At 40.6% G+C, this 22,669-nt stretch overlaps 1 protein-coding gene across 3 annotated transcripts in view; it reads left to right on the top strand.

Annotated features, from left to right (window-relative positions):
• Positions 1-18,509, top strand: part of COL14A1 (collagen type XIV alpha 1 chain) — a 245,408-nt gene extending 226,899 nt beyond the window's left edge. For 2 of the 3 annotated variants that reach the window (XM_050802163.1, XM_050802164.1), the window contains exons 46-48: positions 13,716-13,793; positions 15,803-15,958; positions 17,623-18,509. In XM_050802163.1, coding sequence (XP_050658120.1) covers positions 13,716-13,793; positions 15,803-15,958; positions 17,623-17,702 — 314 coding nt within the window. In that variant the 3' untranslated portion in view covers positions 17,703-18,509. Of the gene's footprint in view, positions 1-13,715; positions 13,794-15,802; positions 15,959-16,804 lie in introns of all 3 variants that reach the window. The other variant, XM_050802165.1, reaches the window with a different exon arrangement.
• Positions 18,510-22,669: the final 4,160 nt, after the last annotated feature.

The following is a 22,669-nucleotide window of genomic DNA, read 5'->3' as shown; positions in this document are numbered from 1 at the left end:
TTTTTTTTTTTCTTTCTTGGAGACAGGGTCTTGCTCTGTCCCCTAGACTGGATTGCAGAGATGTGATCTCGGATCTTGGCTCACTGCAACCTCCGCCCCCCGGGTTCAAGCAATTCTCCTGCCTCAGCTTCCCAGGTAGCTGGGACTACGGGCAGGCACCACCACGCCCGGTTGATTTTTGTATTTTTAGTAGAGACAGGGTTTCACCATGTAGGCCAGGCTAGTCTTGAACTCCTAACCTCAACTGCCCCCACCCCCTGCCCCGCCTTGGCCTCCCAAAGTGCCGGGATTACAGGTGTGATCCAGCGTGCCCAGCCTGATTTCAGTCTTTATGCAACTCCTTTAGTTTCCATAATCCCTCCAAAATTTTTGAATCAGAGAAACCATCTAATCATCTATCTAACCTAGCCATCTAAAGATTTTCATTTTAGATTGTATAGCTGGATGGCTGGAATTTATATCTGGTTTATCTTATACAATAAGTCAGCAAATATTAAATGCAGAGTTTACGTAAGGTTTTTCAGTTTGGCAGATAGATAATACTACTATTTATAGCTTTTACTTATTTAACTCCAATTGCATCTGCCAAGTGTTGCGCTCAGTGCTGTACACACTACCTCATTTGGGTAAAGTGAAAGACCTGGTTTGGATAAGGAAGGAATATGAAACATTGCTGAGGGCACAAACTGGGAGATGGTAAATGCTAAATGAGTTATATAGAATATAAATGGTTTCAGAATGTAGAGGAAGATGTCAGTCACTGTGGTCTTTGAGAAGAACGGGTGTAGACATTTATTAAGCAACTACTATGTGTCAGTCGCTAAGCATGTTATGTGATGCTCATAAAAATCTTATGAGATCAGGATTAGTTCCATGTTAGGTGAGGAAACTGAGGCTCTGCTAGGTTGTTAATTGTCCAGGGTCACACGGCGGAACAATAGGGGTCTAGATATGTATGATTCCAGAATGCCTGTGCTTGCTAGCTTCGCCACTTAAATAACTATGTGATCTTGACCACTTAAGCTTAAAACTTAAAATCTGAATCTCCGTTCATTCATTCAGTGGTACTTACTGAGCATCTACTACATTTCCAGCTTGTGCTGGGCATTGATGACATGGTGGTAAACAGGGTATACATTTCCTGACTTGTACCTTACTGTTAGTGGGAGATGGATATTAAGCAAATTATATATGAATCATTTAATTTCAGTTGTAATTAGTGCTATGAAAAAGTACAGGATAACATATGGCATACAAAAAGAGACCGACTTGATCAGTGATGTTTTGCTGAGACCTAGAACTTTAGTAGGAACTTGCCATAGCAATAAGAGAGTTGGGGAAGAGCATTCTAGCAGAGGAGGCAATAGTGTGTGCAAAGGTCCTGAGGTGAGAAAGGGCTTGAAACCTTTAAGGCAGTGACTCTCCCTTTCACAACAAATAATTTCTCAGGTCTCTTTTACTGTTCCAAAATAAAATTCATAGATATTAAATATAACCTATCTTCACATATCATTAAACAAACAACACTAAATAGAGAAATTACAATGTTCTGTAGTGTAATACAAAGGAGAACTAAAAGGAAAGTAATTTATAGTCAAATAATTTATTCCAATATGTATTTTAATGTAAAAACAACCTCTAATCATTTCATCAACAAGAAGTTCCCCTACAAGTATCGAGAATGTCTCCTAGGGATGGCACTGCCCCTACTAAGCTCCATTGCTTTGGATAACAGAAAAAAGAATAGTATGGTTGGAGCTTGGTGAGTTAAAAGGATAGTAAAAATTCAGGAGGAGGGAGGAGTAGACAGAGGCCACAGGATGCAACCAACATTTTGTGAGTCTGGGTAAGGAATTTGAACTTATCCTAAGAACAAGGTAAACTTTCTGCAATTTCTGCTTCAGGACGCCATTATAAAGACTTAAGTCACTCTGCATTTGTCTCTGTTGTGTTCACAGTGGTGACCTACTAAGATAATAAACGCATGATTGCATTATGCAAATAAATGTAAATTATCTTGTCCTCCTTTCCCCATGTGCTCAATAGCAAACAGAACTCCCCCAGGAAAACAAAAGTAAACAAGGAATCAGCCTTCCTTTGAGCACCGTGAGTAGGTAGCATTCCCTCTCAGAGACTCAGACACGGCAGCATGGCAGGGAAATGGTGCACCCACACGAAAGCTAAACCTGTCCCCCTAATGCTCGGGGTAAGCTGTGAGTCAAGAGGACTCAGACATCTGTAGAGAAAACTGAGTTCCAGATTGATTTTAAACTGGGAGAGAGAAGTGGGATATTCCTGTGGTTAAAAAGACCATCGCGTTTCTGAGTAAAACCGTAGCGCTTCTGAGCCAGAAATGCTGCAATGGTAAATATCATTTTTGTGAAATTTCTTAATGTCCCATGTATCCTAGCTGATTCCTGGAAAAATTATCTCTGTGGGACAGATCATCTTGATTAAAGATCGAGTGCTGGTAGAGCTTTCGTTATTATTTGCTAAATGGCACTGAAATATTTTCAGGTCTTCCCTATGATTTTGTATTACAGTGGATATTCAGTTGCATGAGATGTGTTCTTTCTTTTTATTGCTGTTAAAAATTTGCTGAAATAGGCTGGGCACGGTGGCTCACGCCTGTAATCCCAGCACTTTGGGAGGCCGAGGCAGGTGGATCACAAGGTCAGGAGTTTAAGACCAACCTGGCCAAGATGGTGAAACCCTGTCTCTACTAAAAATATGAAAATTAGCTGGGCATGGTGGTGGGCGCTTGTAATCCCAGCTAGTAGGGAGGCTGAAATAGAGAATTGCTTGAACCCGGGAAGTGGAGGTTGCAGTGAACAGAGATTGCACCACTGCACTCCAGCCTGGGCGACAGAGCGAGACTCCTTCTCAAAAAAAAAAAAAAAAAAAAAAAATTGCTGAAACAGGCCAGTAGCAGTGGCTCACACCTGTAATCCCAGCACTTCAGAATGCCAAGGCAGGCAGATTGCTTAAGGTTAGGAGTTCAAAGCCAGCCTGGTCAACATGGTGAAACCCTGTCTCTACTTAAAAAAAATACAAAAATTAGCTGGGTGTGGTGGCTTGCGCCTGTGATCCCAGCTACTTGGGAGGTTGAGGCAGGAGAATTGCTTGAATCTGGGAGATGGAGGTTGCAGTGAGCTGAGATCATGCCACTGTACTCCAGCCAGAGCAAGACTCTGTCTCCAAAAAAAAAAAAACAAAACCAAATCTGCTGAAATACATGTTACCTTCTTCCTTCTTTGATTCTGCATCCCCTGCCTCTCATTTCCTGAAAAACGAATAAAGATAGTTTTCTCCTTCTTTTTTCCACCCAGTACTCATCTGGTAAAGTCCAATTTGAATGCCCTTCAGAACAAGACGTTTCTCTGAAGGTTTAGTGGATTGTGTTTTCCTAAAGGTATAGTCATCTTAAGGCATTGACAAGGAATGCTCTTTACTTTCTTGTTTGCATCATCTTTTATTGATTTTTTTTTATTACAAAGTGACTTTTTACATTGATCATGGCTGCAGAAAGAAACTCTATGTATTAGTGATCTATTGCTGTGTGACAAATTACTTTAAAACTTAGTGGCTTAATAGCAACATATATAATGTCCATTTTTGTGGGTCAGGGATGTGAGTTTTATATCGGTGCTGTTGGCTACGAGTCTTGCATAAAGTTGCAGTCAATATGTCATTTAGGAAGCCAGTCGTCTGAAGGCTTGACTAGAGCTGTTGCATCTGTTTCCAAGATGGTGCCCTCACAGGGCTGTTGGCGGGCGTCTCCGGCCCTGGCTGATGATTGGCAGGAGGATTCATTTCCTTGCTGCGGAGCTCTTCGTGGGGGCATGGTTGAGAATTCATTTTCAACGCATAGAGGCTGCTTTCCTCAGAGCCACTGATCCAAGAGAGAGAGCAAAGAGGAGTTCCCATTATAATTTTGGCATCTAGTCTCAGAAGCCCAAGCTTTTACTTTCACCATATTCTATTTGTTAGAAGGAAGTCACTAAGCCTGGCCCACACTCAAGTAGAGAGGAATTGGGCTGCACACTTTGGAGGGAGGCATTTTAAAGATTTTGTGAGTGCCTGTTTAAACCATTACACTCTTCTAAATTAAAACAAGGCCTTCTGGCTGTGCATTGCAAAGAGGGTGATGCTCTCATCCACTGAAATGATTTCCAAGCAGTATGACGTCTACAATGCTGAATAATGAAGGGCTCTTGTGAAGAGTTGGCTTACCCTGCCTGTTTTCACCATTTATGTTTGTTTTTCTCTCCTGTATTTTTAAATCATCCAAATGACAGATGTAGGTTTTCAGAGGGAAACGCAAGATGCAGGTGTAAGCACCTTTAAAAACAGTAGCAATTATTGGGAAAAATGTTTTTGAAAGCTACTAATACCTTTTGTGTTCCTGTTTCTGAAATTAATTGTAATTAGAACAAAATCCATTTTCAAAACAAACACAAAGAATGAGAGAAAAAAAAAGCCGTTGACAAATTAAAATTAGCATTAAATTATGTTTCCACGCTTTATAATTAGTAGAATATGACTGTTACAGTAATAAAAAGCTATAACTAGTGTTTTGTCTGTCTTTGTCATGGAAGCTAGTATCATTGTTTCTGTAGATAAAAACATTTTAAAACTTTAATTGGAAAGTCTATTAGTCAGTTTGAACAAATATTTGGTAAATCAATGACTGATTAATCCTACTGCAATTAGTGTGTGACACGTGTCATTCAATAGGGATAGAGTATACTTTCTTGATTTGGCCTTTAATAATTTCTTTCTGTTCATCCTTTCTTACAATGAGGCTACCTTATCCCCGAAAACAAATTTTAATGTACATTTTTCTTTTATTCCTCATAATACATGAAATACAATAGTTATTTCATAAGTCATAACTAGTTTATAGTGTTGATAACCTCTTGGCCAGCTTTTTGACTGCCATTCCTCATTCACCCTTGAGCCCTGATAAAAACAAAGTCCCATGTGGATATTGTGCATCAATCCTGAGACATCATGGTGACAGATTACTGCCACGTGAACAATGTAAGCATTTCCTTTCAAGTTGTTGTCGTGTAATTTAGCCAGAAAATCATGACAAGTTTTCTGAGAAGGAGATTTGGTTACACTAGATAATAAAAGAGAGAGAGAGAGAAAGAAACTCCTTTTTTAAAAATGTAGGAATGTATTTTGTCATTTTCTAAATTTTCAAGCCTTGAACATAAGTAAAATGGAAATATAATGTAGTTTATATGATAAAACTAAAGTTGTTTGTATTAGCTGTGATAAACCGTTTTTGGTGAATTTTTTGACATGGCTTTCAAAGCCATGACTGTAATAAGTTAATTATCAAAATGCATTTTTAGAGGAGGGTGAAAATATGCAGAGAAAAGATATATTCATTAATCCTTTCCATTTTCATTGTTCTAGATTTGACTTTGGCATTCAATTACTACGTAAATATGGCGAAGTAGTTTGACTTTCCTGAACTTCTTTGCTAGTTTGGAAAAACACGATGAGTATCCTTGATTTTGGATGTGTTTATCCTTTTTTTTTTTTTTTTAACTTTAACTTCTGGGATACACGTGCTGAACGTGCAGGTTTGTTACATAGCTATACATGTGCCATGATCGTTTGCTGCACCTATCGACCCGTCATCTAGATTTTAATCTCCCCATGCATTAGATATTTGTCCTAATGCTCTCTGTCCCCTTTTCCCCAGCCCCCCTGACAGCCCCCGGTGTGTGATGTTCCCCTCCCCGTTTCCATGTGTTCTCATTGTTCAACTCCCACTTACGAGTGAGAACACAGTAATGGGTCTTTCATGCTGATCGTGAAGAGCTGTTGGTCATAACACATTTTGTTTTACATTCTGTAGACCCTGACCTCATCCCAATGCCTGGACACAGCTCTCTTTTCTAAGAGTGGAGAGCATCGTGTCATTTTCCAGTTCTGCAAGGAATGAAGACCAAGCTCCAATTTAAATATCATCAACTGGTTGACTATTCAAGCTGAACCTGAAATATTCATTTTTAAGCTATAGAAATTGGCTCCTTCTGCCACTAATTTTGAATAATTTATAATTTTCTTAATAGTCAAGAGTGGAAATAATATAATAGAAGGAATTATCAAATTTTATTTGATTTTTATTCCTCTTAAGAAGGAATAATCAAAATTTTGTAGCAGAAAGTAATAGATTGGCATTTGGTCTGACATTCTTATGTACCAGTGAGGTCATAGTGTCAGTGGCAACACTGGGTGAACAAAAAGCCCGGATTCCTGATGCCTGATTTAATGCCCATTTTCTCCTGCCACTCACCTGTATTGCAAATGGTCAACCTGCAGGCTACACTAGCCTAGTGTGCACTGATGAACTTTGCACCTCATCTTCTCTCTCTCTCCACCCTTCTCTTTTTAACTTCCACTCTTCCTACTTCTCCTCTTTCCTTCCTACTGCACTTCCTCCCTCTTGCTGCCCAAATTTAGGTGAGTCTGTGGGCAAAATACCCAAGAACCCTCTACCTATACTGTCCTGTCTGATAGAGACTAATAGAAAGACCTGAAGTGCCAACCCCTTTGCCTTGATCTTGCTTTGGTTAGTGGATTCCTTTGACCATTGAGTGCCCCCAGTTAATGATTCAACGTGTTTTCCTCTGGATTTTCTGTGGAACTGGCACAGGGTTTACTGGTAGAGCTGGGCTCTACAGGACTCCAGGCTGCCTTAACCAACGTATTGCCTTGTAGCACCCGGAAGGAGCAGATCCAGGTTTTGTGGAACCTGAAGCTCACGACTTGGGGTTCCTCTTGAAGAAAAAGAATACAAAGTCCGAACATAAAATTAAGTAGGAGGTACTGAAGGTGGCCCTTACAAGTTAGTGTCTCTCCATAGTCTGGCACACAAAGCTTGTTGTGCTCTGGACTAGACTATCCTTATGTTCTATTGCCTGTGAAACAACCTGAAACTGCCAAAGCCATACCAAACCATTTCTGGTCCCCCAGGCATGTTCTGTTGTCTCCAACCTGCAAGCCTTTGCACATGCAGGTTCGTCTGCCACCGTGCCCATCTGTCACTTCTTTAGCAGATAATGCCTGTTCTTCAAGATGTCATTTCAGGCTCAGCCATATTGGAAAGCCTTCTGGAGTCCCCACAGGACCCTCAGTTCCGTGCTCTCATATTCTGCTGTAGCTGTTTTCACATTGCATTATAACTACTTGTTACCTGTCCGTGTTTCCTACTCCATGACAACCTGCTACATGCAGGAGGGGTGCTTTTGACTCTGGATTCCCAGTGGTTGATGTTGGGACTGGGCTAGGCAGTTTGTGTTGTTTGCCTTCTCCTGGCTTTAGCTTCATGGTGCTGTGTGTCCAGGCCCCTTTGCCCTCTGCTCTTTGGCAAGGTCAGCCCAATGGGAAGCATTGAGGAAGATTGGAGGGTACGAAGAAGGGCAAACCCCACCCCTGCCTCCTCTGCAACTCCAGCTGTAGCCGCCACCCCTCTGCGCCCCTGCTTCTACTGGACAATCTCCCCCTCTATTTCTAGATCCTACTGGAAGTCCCTGGGCTCTGGGCTCCAGTCACATTTTTTTTTCTCAATGTCTGTACTCTCCTACGGGTAATAGTGGTTCCGTGTTGTTGCCAATTTGTAAGTTACACCTTTGCTTGGTTTCTAAGCTTTTCCGTCATCCATGTTATCAAGTCTCTGTGTTAAATTCCAAATTTCCTCTGTCTGAAAGATCTAGAGTGGTTTGTATTTCCCTGGCTGAGCCCTGAATTATAAAGGCACAGTAGATGGCCAGTTGCTACATGAAAAAGACAATGGGAAGAGGGACCTTTAGCAATCATTTGCAAGGCTCATTTACATATAAAACAACTACGTGTTTTCCATCCCTGTCCATCTTAGCATAAGACATGCAGCCCCAGAAACGGTACTAGTCGTACAGACCAAACATGTAGAAATAGAAGAGCTTAACAAAATGCATACAGTACTTATTGAATTGAGTCCAATGAATCTGCCTTCTTGTAACTAGGTGCTAGGTCCAGTACCTTGCACTTAGTAGGCATTCACACAAACATTGAGCGAAGAACAGACTGTACTTGCAATCCATCACCAGCATATCCCAGGCAACAGACAGTATAATAACACAGCAAGCCTTGATCTATAATCTCCGTGACTTTTTGGTACAATTACAATGGAAGCATTCCCCAGGCCTTGCATAGCTTCCTGGGCATAAGTCCTGGGAGTTCCTTAGAATGTCTGGGGATGAGGAAGGAGTGACTGTGCTCCAGAAGCAACAGAGACTCCAGGCTGGAGTGCGTGGTGTGGTCAGCGGGGCCATAAAGATGAATAAAATCTCCCGACTCAGAGGCCAAAAGGCCAAAGAAAATAGGAAACAGACAACCAAGGGCCGGTCCCTGGACATGTCAGTGTGAGCAGGATAAATCCTCTTAAAGTGAACTCCAAATCTTGCTCAGGGCAGACAGCAAGTATACAAATTGAGGAAAGCAGCTGAGGAAATGTGGTGCTAAACACGGGGCTGACTGCTGAGGCCAGAGAGAGTGTACAGACACATTTGGCAGGAGGTTTTGGAAGCCATACTATAGCAAGCAAGACAAGAAAGAGCTTTCAGGTCCAGCTTAGGATGGAGAGGCAGGGAGTACCGTGGTTGAGCACAGAGGCTTCTGCGCCAATCTGCCTGGGTTGAGATTTTGGCTCTGTTATTTCCTACCTAAGGACAAGTGACTTACCCTCTCAGGATCCAGCTCTCTTTCAGGGTTATAGCAGTGCCTGCCCTTGTGGCTCTTGTGGAAATAACATGAGTTTGTTCATGTGAAGCAGCTGGCATCCGAAACCTAGTGAGATAATTTGTAGGCAGTGCTGATACATTCTCAGGCACATTTTTGATTTGTCAAAGCCTGCAATCAAATTTTGTATTCCATTCATTCATCCATTGCTTTAACAGATATTTCTTGAGTGCTTCATGTGTGACTGGCACTTGGAATATAAGGAAGATCTAAAACAAACAAGTCCCAGATTTTGTGGGCCAGAAAACGAAAATATTGGCAAGTCAGTATTAGGTTAGCAGTGAGGGAAAATCAGGTAACCTGAAATGGTTTCTGATGAGACTCTGAAGAATGAATGAATATGACAAATGTACCACTCTAATGGGGGATGTTGTACAATGAGTGAGGTTATGCATTTGTGGGAGCAGGGTGTATATGAGAAATCTCTGTGTCTTTTACTCGGTTTTACTGTGAACCCAAAACTGCTCTAAAAGATAGTCTATTAGAAAAAGAGAGAGAAGGAGGAGGAGGAGATGGAGGGAGGGGACTTCTTTCTGATGATTCTAAATATTATTTTTGTTACTCTACAGAAAACTAAGGGTTTTTTAATCTTGGCTAAATCATATTTTTGTGAAGTTAGATCTTTATATTAGCTGTGCTCATTTAAAAAATTGCAGTACCTCAAACTTAACTGGAGCCAATTATATTCATCTCTAAGAGGCACTAGTAGTTGATATCACCACCACACAAGCAACTTGTTAGAAAAAGCAGTGTTCACATATCCGAGGTGTGTAAAAATGAAGCTTCAGCCTAAGGAATTTTGTCTGTTGATTTTTCAAAAATATGCTTGCCTATAATGGGCAGCTGAACTATTCCCAATAGCAAAGACGTGGAACCAACCCAAATGGCCATCAGTGATAGGCTAAAGCAAATATGGTACATATACACCATGGAACAGTATGCAACCATAAAAAGGAATGAGATCATGCCCTTTGCAGGGACATGGGTGAAGCTGGAAGCCATCATCCTCAGCAAACTAACACAGGAACAGAAAACTAAACGCCGCATGTTCTCACTCAGAAGTGGGAGCAGTGAGAACACAGGGACACAGGGAGGGGAACAACACACACTGGGACCTGTCGGGAGGAGGGGCAAGAGGAGGAAGAGCATCACGACAAGTAACCAATGTGTGCGGGGCTTAAAACCTAGGTGATGGGTTGATAGGTGCAGCAAACCACCATGGCACACATGTACTTGTGTAGCAAACCTGCACGTTCTGCACATGTAGTCGGGAATTTAAAAGTAAAATAAAGTTTAAAATAATAATAATGGGAAGTTGAGTATTGGTCTAGGCATTCAATTCATTTAGTCTTCCAGTATTTGTTGGGCCACCTAAGAGTGGCTATGGACTGACGCTGGAGAGATAAGTGAGGCACGGCTCCAGCAGTCAAGAGTCCTATAGTTTTGGGGCCATGTAGGCATGAGAATAGGTAATGCAATGGCATATACAGTACCAAAAGGAGCACAGTTACTAAGAAAGCAAAGAATTCCTTCACTCATTCATTCTTTCATCTGTTACTTCACTCAACAAATATTTGTGAGTTATATATTATGTGGAAGACATCCTATTTATACACTGGGGATATTTACACATTGGGGATATAGCCTTGGAATAAGATAAATATTCCTTGCCCTCTTGAGTCTGTCATGGTTCTGCCTACTATGGTTATAGAGAAGTTTTGAGTTGGGTCTTAAAGAATGAGGAGAAGTTATGGAGGCAGGCAAGGTAAAGGGCATTTCAAAAGAAGGAAATTAGCATTTGGGAGTCCCATGAGTCTCCTGAGTCTCAGTGTTTTTGTGGAAGGGACACTGGCACGTCGCACTGGTGACCCCATCTCAGCACCAAGTGACCCCACGTTAGGTCTGTGCAGAAGAGATCTATGATGGGCCATGACTGGGTTTTTTCTGTGAAAAATGACTTTATACCCAGGCTCCACTGTCCTCAGGCATCTCATGGATAGTCACAGGCTGATGTTTTAGGACATTTGATTTCCCTCCTTTAAATTAGGTCCTACAAGGCTTATCAAAAATATATCCAGATCTATTTTTAGAGACCTGAAGTCTCTACACTTAGCCTTTGATCTCAACCCTCATCTAAGGTACTGAAATACTAATTTTTAACAAGATTGCTTCACTCCAAAAAATGGCCTACAACCAAGTTCAGTTGTCATGGACATGAACGTTCCTTCAGTATGAGAACCATAAGTGGATATGTGGACAAATATTAATGTATTCACCTAAATGTAGTTTGTAATATAATACCTTGAAGAATAATAAAATCAGCCAGGCGTGGTGGCTCACGTCTGTAATCCCAGCACTTTGGAAGGTTAAGGTGGGCGGATCACTTGAGGTCGGGAGTTCGAGACCAGCCTGGCCAAAATGATGAAACCTTGTCTCTACTAAAAATATAAAAATCAGCCAAGCATAGTGTCACACACCTGTAATCCTAGACACTCAGGAAGCTGAGGCAGGAGAATCGCCTGAACCCAGGAGGCGGAGGTTGCAGTGAGCTGAGATTATACCACTGCACTCCAGCCTGGGTGACAGAGTGAGTGAGACTCTGTCTCAAAAAAAAAAAAACAAAAAACAAAAAAGAAAGAAAGAAGGAAAAAGAAAAAAAGAATACAATCTAAAATTCCTTGTTAATATATGATTGTGTCTTTAGGCATTTTCCTTTTCCTTTTCTAAAGCATTTCAAGGGCTGGAATTTTTTTTTCAAAATGTTTTTGTGAGGCTCTTTCTCTCTTCTTGCCTCGACATATGTTACAGATAATATCTGATTCCATTTATTTTTCTCTGTATAATGAGAAAATTAAAACAACCAGATTTTCTATTCCCAATCTTCTCCACCTCGTACTTTCTTTATGAGTGAGCAAAAAACAAGTCAGGAAACTATTATCAGGGGATTAATCCCAAGAATACTTCCCCAGATGTCCTCTTCTCCCTGATCTATGTCTTCTTGTGGAGAGTTAAGCATTAGGAGCCATCCTGTTAAAGATGATCCTGCACCGTGAGGTCGTGAGAGGCCACTGAGTCACCACGCTCTTAATCAGGAACAGCCTGGTGTTAGTCATCAGTATATTTTATTATGTTCTAGTTCTTTCAAAATTACTTGTTCCCTGTTGGCAAAGTGACTCCAGTTCAAGCAGAAGAAGAAGGATTCTCGGCTAAATTCCCAGATGCACACTGGGGCACAAGCACTTACAAGTGAAGTAGCACCTCTCAGCTAAAAACTACAAACTCTCATTAGCTACTAAACTAATACCCAGGAGGCTTCTACAGCGTGGCTTTCTGTCTGAACAACTTGATTAGCAAATGAACATTAAATATTGATGAGTCAGAGTTAGCCGTGTGCTTTTAAAACTCAGATGAGATGGTATTTTTACTTTTGAGAAATCGTTGTTTTCCTTATGGGCTCCTAAGAGAAGAACCAGGCCCTAAACAGAAAGTCACAGGCATGGTGGTTAGTACCCTGGGCTGTCATGGAGGTACTGGTCTTTTGTAAGCTCAGATAGCACCATCAAGGTGACATGCAATAGGATTGGGTGTTTGGGAATTCTAGCAATGAGTAGACCAACCTGGATGACTCCTAGTAAAGAAGAAGAGCTTTTTAAAAGAGATGCCAGGCTATGTCTTGACTACAAGAGATCATTACTGGGAGCACAAAAAATACCAAAGCTGCAAGTTAGGAGCAACCATTATATGTGCAGTGTAAAATCCAAAAACCAAAACCTGTTAGTTCCTCACCAGAGTCGTCTTTACCAATGATTTCCAGAACAAATCATACATCAACGCTTTTCTTTCTGGAAGTTATCAAGTAAGATGTTAAAAGTGATTATTTTCAAGTGCTAGCATCTTGCTTGTTGCATCTTCTAATTTGTTGACAGTGAATATGCATTATATTTAAAGTAAACAAATAGTTATTTGTAATTTTAAAAAATTGCAAAGCCTTTCCATGCCTGCTACCTGTCAAATTGGCTATTTTTCGTTTATTGATGTTCCCTCCTGGGCTTTGCCAATTCAGCATAATTTCTCAGTAGGTATAATTAAACAGAGATGCTGTTCTGCATGCTGCTATTTCAAAGCATTGTTGTACATGAAATACAGACAGCAAAGATCTTCTGTGATGTAAGCCAGGGTAACCCAGACCCCAGTCTAATGCAACCTTACCTTGGGCCTCAATATAGGTGCTCTCACCTTTGAAGTGATCTTGTGATAGGACCTGTTTAGATAATGAGGTGTCAGAGTATATGTTTCTTTGTGTTTGCCTGTGAAAATGTATACTTTGTTAATAGCACCGTAAATTATAAGAGGTCCACTCCATGGAAAAGAAACATGAATAGATTTAGATTTTTATGGGGCTGAATCAGCCAAATCAAACACAGGCTTTCCCGAAGCTTCCAAGTTTTAATGGAAACTCACGCTCTTCAGAATGTTGCTGCCTAATTATAATTCATGCCTTTTGCAGATACATTACAGGGTGGACCAAAAGGAAAATGTTAGACGTGTTCACTTGTGATTTCTATTGTGTTACTTGTGGAGTGCCAGCTGCATAAGTCCAGTGGCCTGGTGCGTGCAAAGACAAGGACCAGTTCTTGGCAGGCTGTGTGACTTCAGTAGGAAGGAGAAAGAGAGACTGGCAGAGTAGCAGATACAGACCACACACTCAAATACAGAACCAGACTTCAACATGTGATTCTCTATACGCTACCAGTGTCAGAATTTAATTTAAAAGTCCCATGGTACTCATAACCCCAAACCAACCCACTTCATTGTCTTCATCAGAGAAGCACTTTTGAACTCCAGAAAAATGGAACTACCAAGATTTTTTTTTCAAAAAGAACTTTAAACATTTTTTAAAAAATTATTTTAAACAGGTCTAACTGGTGTCAAGGGAGAAAAAGGAAATCCAGGCGTTGGAACCCAAGGTCCAAGAGGCCCCCCTGGACCAGCAGGTAAATCTTCCTTCCTAACAAGAAACTGCAAACATAGATTTTTATATTCACTTGGCACTGCAGTGGAGGAAATGGTCATCTTACATCCTAGTATGTAACTGAAATGGCTGTATTTTGTATTTGTTTTATTGGGAGGCTTCTTTGTTAATAATGATCCTCGCAATATACAAGCCCAAAAAGTTAGAGCATATTCTGGGATCTTATTGTTTGTGTGAGTTAGGGTAGGACAGACTATGCTATAGTAACAAATACATCCCAGATGCTTAGTGGATTTATACAATAAAGCTTTATTTCACACTCACACAAAGTTTCATATGAGTAAGGTAGCTCCCTTCCATCTCAGAACCCATGACCTCTGTAGTGAATCATGTAGCCTCCAAGAGAAAGATAAAGAAGGCACATCGGGCTGGGTGTGGTGGCTCCCTCCTGTAAGCCCAGCATTTTGGGAAGCTGAGACAAGAGGATCACTTGAGGCCAAGAGTTTGAGACCAGCCTGGGCAACGTGACAAAACCCCATTTCCACAAAAAAATACAAAAATTTAACCAGGTGCAGTGGCATGTGCCTGTAGTCCCAGCTACTTGAGAGGCTGAAGCAGAGGGTCACATGAGCTCTGGAGGTTGAGGCTACAGTGAGCCATGATGGCACCACTGCACTCCAGTCTGGGTGACAGAGGGAGACCCTGTCTCAAAAAAAAAAAAAAAAAGGCGGCACATCAGTCTCAACTTCCTCATCAGAATGAGATGTCACTTCCATTCACATTTTATTGTCTGGAACTAATCACCTAGCCCCAGCTGAACTGCAAGGCAGACACAACATCTAGAGAAATACAAGGCTATTTGGTGAGCACTAGTATTTCCTGCCATGGTAATCTTACTGAATGAGTTCTGTAGAAGTTTTGAGTTTTGTGTATTATGTGATTTTAGAATGGTCTCCAGATGATCAGACTTTATATTAGAATTATTATAATTTGCAATCTTATTATAATATATATTTATAATGTCAGTCTTAGCCACATTGAGTAAAGTGCTTTACAGATTTTTCTTTCCAGTCTAGTAAGGATTTTGGAAAATACTTTCTCTGAGGGAGGTTCCTAATGCAATAGATTCATTTTGAGGGTAAATATTTCTGTTATTAGAGACAATGTGAGGAACTGATATAACATTACGCATTATACAGAATGGGTGGTTGGTGAGTGCTGATTGAGGAGCTGAATATATGAGAGCCACCACGCTATTCAAATAGAAGGTGATACTTCTTCCTACTTTTCATTTCAGTTCCAATTGAGAAATTCTATTATAGTTGAAGAATGCCTTTTCAACACTGTTGGAACCCAGGCCTAAAAACAAACAAGCATACAAGCCAAAAAACTCTCATACTGATAAATTTCTTCGATTCACAACAATTTTAATCCTCCTATTTTTACTCAATCTGAATTCTCAATTAATGTAAACTAGCTTAAAGAAATTTTGGATTAGTATATTGGGTCGAATTTCAAACTCGTCATTGGTCCCCTCCAGGACAATTTCACACTCATACAAATTTACTTTAATTATCTAGGGCCATCAACCGGTACTGAATTACATAGCTATTCTAACTGTTGATGAGGTTGAGCTCTGAGTGTGTTCATGTTTGCATCTGTGTGTGTGCACACCCATAGATTGGGTTCATAAGGAACTGCATTGGGAAACAAAAGCTCCAAAAAGAAAATAAGGTTGAAAATGGAATGTTTCTTTCCCTTTAATATCCAAGAGGTAATAGAAAAAATACATTTTGCTTCCTAGTTTCCTGAGCTGATTAAGAGCATTGACCTCCAGGAGGATAAGTGATTACACTATGATCCTCTGCCTAGGGAATCCAGTCTAAGAAAAAGAGCTCAATGAGTAGAAAGACGTTGTCCTAATTGTCCTGAAAGTTGCTTCTTCTAAGAGTTAGTTTACTTCTTGGTTGTCTCAAAACTCACCCTGTTGTGGCAAAAGACCAACTGTTTTTGTCTGTGGGTACTTCTTAGGACCTTCAGGAGAGAGTCGGCCTGGCAGCCCTGGGCCCCCTGGCTCTCCTGGACCAAGAGGCCCCCCAGGTCATCTGGGGGTTCCTGGACCACAAGGTCCTTCTGGCCAGCCTGGATATTGTGACCCCTCATCATGTTCTGCCTATGGTGTGAGAGGTAAGTGTCACAAAAAGCCCCTCTTTTGGGCTTTGATCAATGTTTCACTATGCTTACTACCAAAATGGGCAGATAGTGCTATGAAAAAAGTTAAATTGGTTATGAATGAGAAGCAGAACTTGAATGCCTCACTTCCTTAAATTATCCCAGACATTTTCTGTAAAGTGCAAATTGCTATAGAGGCTACTCCCTTAAAAACCTTAAGAGCAAATTCAAAATAACAGCACATCTAAGTCTTCCTCACTTCCAAATGATGACCTACATAGAGTTGACCTCTGACTTCATGTTTAGCACATTTAGAGGACATGGCCGAACATTCTTTCAGAGTCTTCATTCTTATGTGACAGCTGTGATGTGGCCAAGATGTCTCATAAAATTTTACTCTTGGTTTGGGGAAATGTCAAACTTAGAACATCTGTAATTAAGAGGGTCCTTAGATTATTTTCAATGATCTCTTGCGTACCACTTGCCTTTAGGTGCATTTAAGCACCATATTTTAGGTGACCAAGGATAGTTGTGAGAGGAAACAAAAGTCATCCTGTCCTTGCCTTATCACTAACTACTGGACTAAAAGAATATCCTTCCTAAAACATCTGCAGTGTGCATGCTGGTGTGCTGTGCAATGGCCCCTTTTCTGACATTGTCGCTGTTGGAAGCATCAAGAGAGAGGCTGAGGGACTGCTGTGGGGCCATGAACTTACTAGTTAATGGATTTAAAATTTTCTGCTTCAGTAGAAATTTAACCTTATTTATCAGAGGAATTGGTCAACAAAGTTTTGCTGATGTGTTTTTCTCTGTTCATCTTTTCCCTCCCTGTTCTCTCAAATACTCCTATCCCTTATTAAGATCTGATCCCCTACAATGATTACCAGCACTGAAGTGGAAATCCTCTACTCTGGTTACATTGGCCCCGGGCATTTGGCTATGGAAACAGAACTGTCCTGTCGACCACCACCACCACCAAGCCCCTGCCCCTAACAATGGCCACCCTGCTTCCCTGCCTCTTCTTCATCCCTGCCTTCACGCTTTCAAATCTCTTGCTCACTCTGCTCCAAACATGATGGAGTGATAACATTGGAACTTAACCAAATCATATATGTCTATTTTAATAGACACTGACTGCTCCGTGTCAGCCTGGATAGAGGTATATGATCGTGTGCCAAGAATTTATCCCAGACTCCCCTGTGTGAGAGCTCCGTAATAAAGTTACTTAACTGTGCTTCCTCCTCCTTCCTCTCCCCACACAGGATGGATGGGCATCTTTCTGCTTGACCACCCTACTCTCCCTTCCTCCCCTGATCACCTCCCCTCCCTGCTCTCCTCTGGTGATGGACTTCTAACATGAGATCGTTTTTTTAAATTTCTATTTCTTTTATAATTTTGCTGAGTTTTCAGGGTTTCTTCTGTAAATAAAACGTGTAATATTTAAATAGTTGGCTATGATTCTAATTTTCTAACAATTTCTGTAATGTATCTTTCCCTTCGTCTGTTTACTAACTGTCTGAGATCTTATGGGGGAGGTACAAGGGGCGTGGTGGATGAAGATACCCACTGCTTTTTACCCAGCAGGATATCTCTGTGTCTCTAAGGACCCAGGTGAGGGGAGAACATCAATTTCTGATTCCTGGGTGCAGCAAGTCCCCACCCCCACTTTTCCTCTTTAGCTCCCCATCCAGATCAGCCAGAGTTCACCCCTGTCCAAGACGAGCTGGAAGCCATGGAACTGTGGGGCCCCGGAGTCTGATAGCCTCAGAAGAAATGGAAAGACCAACTGCAAGAACTCTTAAGGCATCTTGTTTGAGAAAATGTTGTTATGTGGTTTGTATGCTCCTTTGGGGGGCGGGGGCGGGGCTCATTTCAGCAGCCTAAATCTCCTCCTTGGATAATGTTAATATTATTGTTATTATTAACAAAAAATATATATATTTTTAAAAAGTTCCCTTAATCTATGACATGGTAGAAATGATTTCCCTTTGGTGTTTTCATGGCATGTCAGATAATTTGTTTTTCCAGAGAAGAGAGCTCAAAGAGGAATTGGGAAAAATAAATTGAACTCTGAAATCTTCTCTCTCAAGTCCTGAAATGAACAGATATGATTGTGTTTGAGGGAAATAATATGCCCGCAGCAAGAAAAGAATTCAAAGAGGTTCAAAGAATATGTCATTTACTCCTACTTGCTATAGGAATAACCTTGCTGATAAGAAAAAAAGGGACATAATTGGACAAACTACCTCTTGCTTAATTGATATGTCCAACTCTGAGATCAGTTGGTAACTGGTTTCATGGGTATCCAAAAATCAGCATTTGGATATAATCTTTCTGAATTTGGTAATTTAAAAAATAGATTTAGTTTTTCAGTGGTTTTAACTCATGAAATAATGACTTTCCACCAACTCTGATGCAAAGAGATATAATTTTAATGAACAATTTATCCAGCAGTGTGTTCCAGGGGTTGCCTCTCCTTATCTACAGGGATTACTTTGTACATGCAGATAAGTTTTCGCGAACCTACTTCCATTTTCTTTTGTAAGCAAATAAAACTTTGAAACAACGTATGTGGATTCTTTTTTTTGCATATCTAAGTATCACCTTAAGCTTTTGTAGTCTCAACTGAGTGTCCTCCAGAAAGACAACAGTTGTCTTCCTTTAGGTTAGCATTCAAACTCTCATTCATTTGTTTACTCATTCGTTCATTCATTCATTCTGAGTGCAGTAGAAAACAGAAGAAGCAGTTGACTTGGAACTAAGAGATTAGCAACATTTTAATATTCATTTATAATCTACCAGGCAGTAAAGAGCCTGCAAATGCATGACCTCTGCTAAATAAGTGTTTACCAATAGTTGACTGAGGAGCCCACCTATCTTCTGATATTGAGGAAAGCCTAAAAACCCCTAGAATGCAGAGTGGAAATGAGGTTGAATCGAATAGACTCTAACCCTTAAACGGTAGTTTGTCTTTTGCTCACAAAGGAAAAATCTAGGTATTTGAGAAAGATTTGAGTTCTATTATGTGCTAGTTGAAATAGAAACAAAAGAGAACCATAAATTTAATATGTGCTCCTTCTCCTCTGTAACATCTCTCTAGTAACAGCTAACTTTAAAAAGCGGGGATGGGATAATTTACAACTAGAAGCTGGATTCTTTCTGGATCAGGAAAAGGCTAACACGAAGAATGGCGTCTGTCTGATCACCAGGTTCTCTGACTTCCTCTCCTTCTCATAATCTCCTGATCTTTGGAGATGAAAGAAGACTTCATCTGAAGGATTCAAACAATCTACTTGTGTACCTTTGATGGGGTGGGGTGGGGGCGGGGGGCGGGTCTAAGCAAATCAGTTTTTTTGGTGTCTTTGCAGGGAATGAAAGAAGACAATGAGTAGATAACCAGCAGCCATTTCCTTTCAGTTATGGTATATGATTCTGCCTGAGAAAGCAGGATTTATGGGAAGGAAAACTTGTCTAAGGCCCTTCAAGACGGCCTGACCCAGAGTCACCTAAGAGAACTCTTCCAACTTAAATGATTGGGGTGTGTGATCAGTTGCTTCTTATTCTGTGTCTCAGATTTCCTAGTCCATGACATTTAATAGTGAGTATAGAGTAGGATATTCTATATATTTTAGTATTTGGCCCTTGGAAACAAAGTTTAATACCATGTCACTCAGAAGACTGTCAAAGTTTGCTTATAAATGGTAAAGTATACACTACCAGAGATTCTAATCCATTCACATCATTCTTGAGTTGTGCAAATACACTTGGCTTTGATTTCACTTGGTGATCTAAATTTGTTTATTTAAGCTGTAAGAAAGTTACATTAATTTGGAATGTGTCATCACTTGGACGCAGTATATCAGATTTTTATTTAGTAAAATGTTAAAAATAAAAAGTGTAACTCAGATTCTGGATGTTCGAGTTTACAATACATTGCCTGTAATAAAAACTGATTCTGAAATGCATTTTTCTTGACTTACTTTGGCAGAAATATACTTATATCTTAATTTATAGTTGATAAGTTTATACCGTTTTCTAAAAGTAATAAAGCATCATTTCATAAAAAATACATTACTCTTCAGAATTCTCATCACATTTGTTACAAACTCTCTATTTCTTTTGGCAATAGTCATTTTAGGGTAGTATTTTATATTCCAAAAGACCCCAATTTAATTCTAGAACAATTTTTTTTTTTAACCTCTTCTGCCCCACCCCATCTTTCCATATCAAATATTACTGTGAACCAGGCAGTGTTTTCGTTCTGGGGATAAAACCATCAACAAAAGAGATGTGGGCTCTGCCCTCATGGGGCATCCTTTCTGTTGCTGGAAAAAGACAGGAAACATGTGAACACACAAGCGAAATTAAGTGTTAGACAACATCAGGTGCGTTCAGGGTGGTATGGCCATAGACAAATTAATTACCAATCATGATGAATATGAAGGACAGATAAGGTCCTAAGACAGGAATAACAATGGAGGAATAAACATCTGCTTCCATTTGGGTGGGAGGGGCCCCTCTCTGAGGGGCTGACGTTTAAGTAGAGACATGAAGATAAGAAAAGGTGTGGGAGATGAATTCAATCCCAGGGTTTGTCAAGTACAAAGGCCCTTTGTCAGCAAGGTAGGTGCCATCCATGTTCAGGGAATTATAAGCAGGCCGGTTGGCAGGAGAGTGAGTGGAAGAGTGAACAAAATAAGGCTGAAGAGCAAAGCAAGGGGGACTGTATGTGTGAAGTTAGTGATGTGCATTTTATTTTATTAATAAATTTCATTAGAAGCAACTGAGGAGCTGCAAACAGAGGAATGACACCATCAAGTGTCTGTTTTAAGTCAGGAAAGGGAAAACTGCTGTTTCATGGAATCACACTGCTGTGTTTGTGTTCTGAAGTTGTCACTGTGCAGTTACTATAGGCCAAGCCTATCCCAGGAGCTTTAAAGTTGTATCAGTTAGGTTGGGCTAGGCTATACAGTGGTAATAATCCCTAACATCTCAGGAGCTTAGCACAATACACACTTCCTTCTTGCTCACCCAAGAGAGCAGGGCAGCACTCTGCCACATCTGGGCTCAGTGTTCCACACTGCTTCTGCCTCGGACACTTCCATGTCAACATGCACTCCAGTCATCACCAAGGCAAGAGGAGAGAGAACTTGGAGACTCATTGCCCCACGCTTCCTTCAGAAGTGACACACATTATTTTCACTCATGGATCTTTGGCCTAAGTAAATCACATGACCACATTCAATGGGGCGGAGAAGTACAGCCTTCCCAAGTGCTAGGAGACAGAAGAGAACCAGAAATATTGGCAAGAAACAATAAAATCTACCACTTATGTTTTAACTCATTTGAACCTCCCAACAACCCAAGAGCTAGTCCACTATCATCCTGATTTTCCCAGTAAAGAGACGAAAGCACCAAAAGTTAAGTTACTTGCCCAAAGACACATAGTTAGAATTCACAGAAGCTCTGGCTCAAGACATCCACTCCTAACCTCTAGATTTCTCTGCCTTACATATTGGGGATGCTTCAATTTTAACAGCAAAAAGGGGGTAGAGGTAGGGCTCATTAAAGTGCAGACCCCTGAACTCTGAAGAATGCCCACGGATTCTGTGTCAGTTGTCTGAGTTGAGAACTAGATAGGTGCATTTTCTTATTTTTCAACCAAGCACCTCGGTGATCCGTAAGCCACAGCTATTAAAACACTATTTTGAGAGCATTCTGGTTGCATGGTGGAGAATGAGTTGGAGGGGATAATAGCAGATGAGAAAACATTAGTTACGCCATTGTAGTGAACCAGTGGTAGATAATGGAGAACTGACCTAAGATAATGGAAATAACGGGGCTTATTAATCAACTGGAAATGTAGGCAAGGAAAGGAAAACAGGATAACTGACGTTTCTGGCACAAGCAACTGGGTGGATTGAGATAATATTTATCCTGTTGGGAATTACAGATTTGGGGCAATGAGGCTTAAGACTTCACTTTACAAGATAAACTGAGCATGAGGTGTCTAACAGGCAAGTTGGAGCTTGGGAGAAAAATCAGTGCTAGAGATAAATTTAGGAGTCATCAGCATGTAGAGTGTATTTAAAGGCTACAGACTATGGGGTAGGGGTAGGGAAAATGAATGGGCTCATCTGGGGGAATTTCTTGCTTTCTGTTATCCTTTTTTTCATTTTTGTGTCAACAAATTCTCCAACTTCGTAATTTGTATTTTAATTTTGAGGAAGTATATTTAGATAGGTATCTTAACAAAACACTTTCTAAACTAGAGCCATAATGAACTCATTGTGCCTGTTCTCTCTTGTTTCTATATCTTCGACATGCTTTTTCTTCCACATGGAAAGTCCCTCTTCTCTGCCCCACCCTACTTTCAATGACCTGCTTAAACTCGTACTAAATTTCCAAGACTCACCTGAGGCTCCGCTTTCTGTGCCAAGCCTTTACTAAACTCCACCACGACCATCTTGACAACTATGACACTGCAGCCCCCTTTACCAGCTAACTCTTCAACCTCTCTTCTCCCTTACGATGTGCATTCTTTAAGGGGTCTCAGACTGATCAGAGCATGCTTGACCCTTGACAGCTGCTCAATAAATGTTTGTAGAATTCTATTAAGAAGCATCTCATCCTAGCACAGTTTCATCTGTATTCTGGGCCAAATCACATACTCTGCTTAGAGCAGGAAAACTTTTCTCTCGTTATAAGGCAGAAAATGTGGGAGAC

Source organism: Macaca thibetana, chromosome 8 (genome assembly GCF_024542745.1).
Source record: "Macaca thibetana thibetana isolate TM-01 chromosome 8, ASM2454274v1, whole genome shotgun sequence".
Classification (NCBI taxonomy): Eukaryota; Metazoa; Chordata; class Mammalia; order Primates; family Cercopithecidae; genus Macaca; species Macaca thibetana.
Note: the sequence above shows the minus strand (reverse complement) of the source record. Positions and strands in the feature narration are given on the sequence as shown.